Below are 7,725 nucleotides of genomic sequence, written 5' to 3'. Positions count from 1 at the left end.
CTGTAAATCATTTGTTTTTGTTTCTGATTTGAGGCTTTACCCTTCAGTGTTCAGGAGCTAGTCTCAGCTCTATACAGAAGTTGCTTCTTGTGCTTTGGGAGGTGGATCATACTGTGCTGAGGATTGAGCCTGAGACTTCTGCATGCACGGCATGTGTTCTAGATATTTTTTGGGTTGGAGGGCACATCTGGCAGTGCTCAGGAGTTAGTTCCGGCTCTAGGCTCAGAACCGCTTCTGCCAGGTTCGGGGGACCATATGAGATTCGAGGATCGAACCACCGTGGGTCCTAGGTAGGCCTCGTGCAAAGCAAATGCCCTACTGCTCTCCAGCTCCAGTGTTCTAGATTTATTTTTTATCTCTTTCTCATTCCCTAAGTCCTATTATTTCTTGGGTCGGCGGTGATGGGGTGGGTAAAGAGTTTGTGGAAAAGATGTGGGGAGAGGTAGCCTGGCATCCTGCCTGGTTGCCCTTCACACTCCAGCCTGTTGCATCTAGAGCCATAGCTGGCTCCTCCTCCCTTCCCTTCTCGCTCAGATACTCTGGGCACTGGACATGCTGTTCCCTGGCACAAGGCGTAGGGGGAACAGACAAGGCTTCATTTCATTCACTTCTCCATGCCCTTGCTGGAGCTAGGTCCTGGTGAATCACGAATGTGGACAGTTGCTTGTCTCAAACTCCTGCACTGTTGGTGACTGACCTACCATACCAGCTGTGGCCATTAAAGTGGCTCTCCATCAGACCAGGCTTAATCCCCAACATGCAGCTCTGTTCTACACTTGGCAAAGGCCTCTGTGGCAGAAAAGAGGGCAAAACCATTTCCTGCCTCCAGCAGCTCCTGATGGCAGGGCTCCAGAGGTGGGAGGGGGGGCATTCCACAACAGCTGAGTCCCAGAGTGTGTAGTCACTCCACCTCGTCGCCCCGCCTCTGTGGGCGTGGTCTCACAATGACACCAATCATGGGCAGGGGCGTGGTCAGGGTGAGTCCAAGGCCTGTTCCCTCCCCTGATTTGGGGAAGGGGCTAGTCACGTAGCTCTGCGGCATCTCAGCCTCCTTTTATAGGAGCCTGGGCTGTTGCTGGTCACAGCGGAGCTGCTCCTCTGACCCGTTCCTGTTGCTGCCACTGCTGTGTTGCACACAGGTGAGGCCTGGGCCCAGGAAGGGCTGCTCAGCATCTCTCTTCTGGTGTTTCTCATCCTTGCTCTTAGGTGGGTGGGGGTGGAATGCCTGAATGTGTCTTCTCAACTCTATTCCAAACTCCAAGTTTGTTTTTTGGGTCACATCTGGCCGTGCTCAGGAATTAATTTTGGCTCTGTGCCAGGAATTATTCCTGGTAGACTTCACCCCTTATTCTTACTTCTCAAGTTTGGATCTCTGCTTTTCCGGTCCCAAATCTTCCTGTCTATTGGCTTTTTCATTAGGTGAGCTCTTCCATCCATACTATTTAATTTTATTTTTAGTCGGTAGCCACCCCACAGTGCTCATGGTTTACTCCTGGCTCTGCCCTCAAGGATCACTCCTGGTGATGCTCAGGGACCATGTGGGATGCCAGGGATTGAACCCCATATGGCCATGTGGAAGGCAAGCGCCTTACCTGCTTTACTGTTGCTCCAGCCCCCTAAAAGGTTTTTTTCCCCCTAAATGTCATTTTGTTTGGTTTTGGGGCCACACCTGACTGCTCAGGACTTAATCCTGGTTTTGAACACAAGGGTAACTCCTGGTGGGACTCAGAATCATATGCTGGGGCTCAACCCTGATCAGCTGCATGCAAGGCAAGTTGTTGAACATGTTTCTATCTCTCTGTCTCTGTCAGAACACCCTTCCATCCCAATTTTAATTTCACCCTGCTTTTTCTCCTAGAGTATTCCTCTCTAGTTTTCTTGCTATCTATCTCATTGTTAACTACTTCTAGGCTCCTCTTTCTCTTCCTACATTTCTCCTTACTTTTTTTTATTTTTTATTTTTTGAGGAGTTTGGAGCCACACGCAATGATATTCACGAGGTATACCAGGCTCTGTGCCCAAGGGTTGTTCCTAGTGCTTGGGAGACTATGAGAATTGAACCAGAATTAGTTGTGTGTAATGCAAGTGCCTTAACCCCTTGATTGTCTTTCCAGTCCTGAAAAGAGGTAGTTTTGCCTCATTCAGAAATCTTGGAAATAAGGAACATTTCATAGGAACTCCGTTGAGGGTGAGAATCGGCAAATATGGCCTCCCTGATAAAGGGAAAGTAGACTTTGTGTGGTCAGTGAAAAGGCTCCAGGGACTGAAGCACATGCTGGGCATGCAGATATTCTGGGTTTGATTCCCAGAGCATCAGCAGAAGTGACCCCCAAGCAATGTCTGAGAGTAGCCTCTGAATAGCATAAGATATGTACCCCCAAACAAAGTCCGCCCCCTTCCCCATTCCCAACCAACAACTTCCCCGAATCTGGGAAAGGTGCCATCAGGGACAAAAGCTATTGGAACTGAGACCCTAAGCCTGCTAGTTGTTAAAGGGACTGGTGCCACTCTGATGCCAAGGACTGCTGTCCTGTTCCCAGTCCTGTGCTTGTTGGGGAAGGGGGTGGAGCCATTTGACCTATATGGGCAAAAGAGGAAACAGGAGGTGGTAGATAGGGTCCAGCTTTCACATCTTGTCTGTATTCTAGGGAGCTGCCACCATGCCCCACTTGTACCCAGCCCTTTCTGCTGAGCAGAAAAAAGAGTTGTCTGATATTGCCCTCCGGATTGTGGCCCCCGGCAAAGGCATTCTGGCTGCAGATGAATCTGTAGGTAGGTGGAGGCCTGTGGCAGAGTGGGGGTGGGGTGCCCAGGGAGCCATGGGGATGACCGCACCCCTTCCCTCTTTACATCCAGGCAGTATGGCCAAGCGACTGAGCCAAATTGGGGTGGAAAACACGGAGGAGAATCGCCGGTTGTACCGCCAAGTCCTCTTCAGTGCAGACGACCGTGTGAAGAAGTGCATTGGCGGAGTCATCTTCTTCCATGAGACACTCTACCAAAAAGATGACAATGGGGTCCCCTTCATTCGTACCATCCAGGAAAAGGGCATTGTTGTGGGCATCAAGGTACAGTGACTGGCTCTGGAGAGCAGTTGGGCATAAAAACAGGGTGTGTGTGTGTGTGTGTGTGTGTGTGTGTGTGTGCATGCACAAGTGTGTGCTAGTGGGAATCCTACCTTATGTTGTGTGTGTATAAAGAGAAATCTTGGGTTTAACCTTCTGCTTTTGTTTCCCCTACAGGTTGACAAGGGTGTAGTGCCTCTAGCAGGAACCAATGGAGAAACCACCACTCAAGGTACAGGATGGGTGGGCTCTAGCACTATAAGGTTGTTGGGTGGCTGGTACCAATAAAGACAGAGTGATGAGGCTGGCACTATTCCTGCAGGGCTAGATGGACTCTTGGAGCGCTGTGCCCAGTACAAGAAGGATGGCGCCGACTTCGCCAAGTGGCGCTGTGTGCTGAAAATCAGTGAGCGCACACCCTCAGCACTTGCCATTCTGGAAAATGCCAATGTGCTGGCCCGCTATGCCAGCATCTGCCAGCAGGTGTGTGTCTGTGTGAAGGACAAATGGGTTCTTGATAGGAGAGGGTTCTGGGGTTTCGTCCCATTTCACTACAGCCCTTCCTACACTCCCATGCTTTTACCTACAGAATGGCATCGTGCCTATTGTGGAGCCTGAAATCCTGCCTGATGGAGACCATGACCTCAAACGTTGCCAGTATGTTACAGAGAAGGTGAGTTTACATAGGGGCATAGACACGTACAGCAGGCAGCCTGACAGGAGAGTGAAAGACTCACCTTCAAGCTCTTCACTCAGTCCTGATCAGATCTGAGTCTGAGTTGTGCTGCATCACACGTTCATACTCTGCCAGGGCATACCTAAACTTTTAGGGGTGCTCAGCTCACCAGATGTATCCTGGTGGGTAGAACTAATTTAACCCCCATGGGGTTCCTCAAAAGGCCCACTGTGGACGCCTTTTCCCCCTGCGTGGATGGTTGAGGAATTTCCAAAGAGACTCCTGGCATTACATTTTCAGCTAGTATTTAACTATCTCTCCTTTGTATATATCAGGCAAAATAATAGCCTCTATCAAATAATTTGGCTCAGAAATTTTAGCACCAAAGTTTATTTGAGAACCCCTTTTTCTGGATATAGTCAGCCCTAAAAGCAAAGATAATTTTTCTCTCCTTTTCATTTTTTTTTTTTTTTTTTTGGTTTTTGGGCCACACCCGTTTGACGCTCAGGGGTTACTCCTGGCTATGAGCTCAGAAATTGCCCCTGGCTTGGGGGGACCATATGGGACACCGGGGGATCGAACCTCGGTCAGTCTACTTGCAAGGCAGACACCTTACCTCTAGCGCCACCTTCCCGGCCCCTTTCTTTTTCTTTTTCTTTTTTTTTTTTTTTTTAATTTTTCTCTCTTTTTCAAATATGTCCTTTGCAGCTGCAGTTTCTGGTGATCAAGGGCGTAACCAGAATACAGATTTTGACTTTTGACCCTCCTTTAGAAATAGGGAAGCTCATTCCTGGGGATTTGGTATCTCCCTTCATTTAACCTCTAAAACAATAGAGTCCAGCCTAGAAGGATCAAGTTTCTAGATATTTTCTTCTTCCTCCTAATCCTGATTTTGCATTTTAAGTGGCTTACATGGAGTTACCTTGAGCTGTGACATTCTCTCTTGTAATTTAGAATTTTTAAGTCACACCCATAGTTTAGGTATTGTTATTGTTATACTAGGCTTTGTGATTGCAATTATTCTTCACCTGTGGCTAATTTTACCCCTATAAATTTACCTGCTCAAAAAATTAAACTTGTCGCACTCCTGCCAGAATCGTGTTGACCCCACATTCTCCGTGTGGTTTCATTTATTTTATATTTCATATTCGGCCGCTCGTGCTTCCGCTTTTCTATCTTGTAGTGCTATGACCCATGAGAACTGCTGAGACGCATGACGTCTACAGCAATACTCATCTATTAGGAAACAACATAGAAATGTTTGTAGCCAGGACCTAGAACTTTAGTAATTTTTGTTTTTGTTTTTTGTTTTTGGGTCACACCCAGCAGTGCTCAGGGGTTACTCCTGGCTCTACTCTCAAAAATCGCTCCTGGCAGGCTTGTGGGGATGGGATTCGAACCACCGTCCTTCTGCATGCAAGGCAAAAGCCCTATCTCCATGCTATCTCTCCGGCCTAGTAATTTCTTCTTGGTTCACAGGTCTTGGCCGCTGTGTATAAGGCCCTAAGTGACCATCATGTGTATCTGGAAGGGACCCTGCTCAAGCCCAACATGGTGACCCCTGGCCATGCTTGTCCTATTAAGTACAGCCCAGAGGAGATTGCCTTGGCAACAGTCACTGCCCTACGTCGCACAGTGCCCCCTGCAGTCCCAGGTACCATCTGCTTCACTTCTTCCTGTCCCTTAGCCCCTTCCTCAATAGCCTCTTGTGACCATTGGACAGCCTTTTTTTAGCCTGGAAAAAAATAGGAAGTGACCCAACAGTTTGTTTTCTCTTCTCTACACCATAGGAGTGACCTTCTTGTCTGGAGGTCAGAGTGAAGAGGAGGCATCGCTCAACCTCAACGCCATCAACCGCTGTCCACTTCCTCGACCCTGGGCGCTCACCTTCTCCTATGGTCGTGCTCTGCAGGCCTCTGCACTCAATGCCTGGCGAGGACAGCGGAACAATGCCGGGGCTGCCACAGAGGAATTCATCAAGCGGGCTGAGGTTGGGAGTGAGAGGTGGTGAGGGAGGATATGTTGTGTAGCAGGCAGAGAGAAGCATTCAGAGGTGACGACCTGACACCTGTAGTTACCTTAGCTTGCTCACTGTCCCCATTCCTCTTTTGCAGGTGAATGGGCTTGCAGCCCAGGGCAAGTATGAGGGCATCGGAGAAGACAGTGGAGCAGCAGCCCAGTCCCTTTACATTGCCAACCACGCTTACTAAGTAACCATACAGACCACTGCAGACCACAGCCAGTGGCCTTGTCACCTGAACCCAATTTTGCCTTGTAGTTATGGGCGAGGGTCAAAGTAACCAGTCAGAGCTGAAATGCCTCCATCCAGCGCGATCATCCTCTTTTTTCTCCTCCCTTCCTCTTTCCCATTGCTGTACTTGGGACCACTGATCAGAGCATAGGGAGTTTCATGATTGAGGGTAGGAGAACTTTCTCAAAGTCATAGAAGGATACCTGGGTCCTCATCATGCTTCTACAAGCCTTTACAGTTTCTCATGATGGGATAGCTTCTCCTAGGACCTTCCTTACCCATCTTCCCTGGGATCATAGGATCTGACACCAGACCTGACTCATGCTGGAGTACATAGCACATAGCAAATAAATGTAGCAAAGCATGCTACTCTGTCTCTTTCTTGCACATATCAACTTGCCACTCCCCAGTTTCCTATTCCTATTGTCTGTTTCTGATTCTGTATTGTGGAAGTGGTTTTGTTTTGTTTATGGGCCATACCCAGCTCTATTTAGGGTTTACTCCAAACTCTGTGCTCAGAGATTATTCCTAGTAAACTGGGGGGACCATATGTGATGCTGGTGAGCAAATCCAGGTTAACCACGTGCAAGGCAAGCACCCGACTGCTGTACTATCACTCCAGCCAAAGAAGAGGGCTTTAAAAGTTTACTGTGCTATACGTTTATGGAAAAGGAGCACACACATGGAAATTCCCAATTTAGTCTCTGGTCTATTAATGCTTCATGCTATAGTTTACTATGTAGAAGGTTAGAAACCTCTTAGAGATAATTGCATCAGAAAGAAATTAGGCTGCAACTTCAGGCTGAAGGGAGAGGCAAGGAAAGCCACTGCTGGTGGGGCAGTGGGTAGGAGTGAGTAGGTTTCCTCAGACCCAGAAAAATCCCTAAGGCTTAAGAACTGTGTTTTGGAACCAGAGCAATAGTACAGTGGGTAGGGCATTTGCTTTGTACAAGTCCACCTAGGTATGATCCCCTGTATCCCATATGGCCCCCTGAGCATTTTCTGAGTGTAGAACCAGGAGTAAACTCTGAGCAGCACCAGGTGTGACAACCTCCCCCCCCAAAAAAAGAACTATGTTGACAGGGTATCCTGGAAATTACCTAGTATTTCAAGTAATAGGGGATGAGAGTGGCCTAATTTGAAAGTCTATAAAGGCAGAACTGGGGAGATTTCATGCTGAATTTTAACCATTGTGGTAAAGAAGTAAGAAGATCTGTCTTTTATGTGTAAACCTTGGATTAAAAAAAAAGTGGGAGGCCAGTGAGGTGGTGCTAGAGGTAAGGTGTCTGCCTGGCAAGTGCTAGCCAAGGAAGGACCACGATTCAATCCTCTGGTGTCCCATATGGTCCCCCAAAGTCAGGGGCTATTTCTGAGCCCTTAGCCAGGAGTAACCCCTGAGCATCAAACGGGTGTGGCCCGGAAAAAAAAAAGTGGGCTGGGGCCAGAGAGATAGCATGGAGGTAGGGCATTTGCCTTGCATGCAGGAGGGTGGTTCAAATCCCAGGATCCCATATGGTCCCTGAGCCTGCCAGGAGTGATTTCCAAGTGTAGAGCCAGGAGTAACCTCTGGAGTTACAAACAAAGCCAGGAGTAACAAACAAACAAAAGAGAAACTCAGTGGGAGGCTGGAGAGATAGCACAGAGGTAGGGCATTGACCTCGCACACAGCCAATACTGGACAGATGGTGGTTCGAATCCTGGTATCCCATATGGTCCCCCGAGTCTCCCAGGAG

General features: G+C 48.4%; 1 protein-coding gene across 1 annotated transcript; it reads left to right on the top strand.

The window, feature by feature from the left end:
* Positions 1-982: 982 nt before the first annotated feature.
* Positions 983-6,356, top strand: ALDOC (aldolase, fructose-bisphosphate C). Its single transcript, XM_049772326.1, has 9 exons — positions 983-1,139; positions 2,649-2,772; positions 2,857-3,068; positions 3,243-3,297; positions 3,388-3,548; positions 3,655-3,738; positions 5,221-5,395; positions 5,532-5,731; positions 5,856-6,356. Exons 2-9 carry the CDS (start codon positions 2,661-2,663, stop codon positions 5,949-5,951), a joined length of 1,095 nt encoding a protein of 364 aa, XP_049628283.1. The 5' UTR covers positions 983-1,139; positions 2,649-2,660; the 3' UTR covers positions 5,952-6,356.
* The last annotated feature ends 1,369 nt before the right edge of the window (positions 6,357-7,725 follow it).

This window comes from Suncus etruscus, chromosome 1 (genome assembly GCF_024139225.1).
Source record: "Suncus etruscus isolate mSunEtr1 chromosome 1, mSunEtr1.pri.cur, whole genome shotgun sequence".
NCBI classification, from domain to species: Eukaryota; Metazoa; Chordata; class Mammalia; order Eulipotyphla; family Soricidae; genus Suncus; species Suncus etruscus.
This window is presented reverse-complemented; position numbering and strand designations above follow the sequence as displayed.

What these genes read in the sequence shown, in the direction of transcription:
- ALDOC (XM_049772326.1), top strand. Translation starts at nt 2,661, where the DNA reads ATGCCCCACTTGTACCCAGCCCTTTCTGCTGAGCAGAAAAAAGAGTTG. An exon ending in AGTGCCCCCTGCAGTCCCAG is followed by an intron (nt 5,396 to 5,531) that starts GTACCATCTGCT and finishes TCTACACCATAG; the next exon opens with GAGTGACCTTCTTGTCTGGA. An exon ending in AATTCATCAAGCGGGCTGAG is followed by an intron (nt 5,732 to 5,855) that starts GTTGGGAGTGAG and finishes CCTCTTTTGCAG; the next exon opens with GTGAATGGGCTTGCAGCCCA.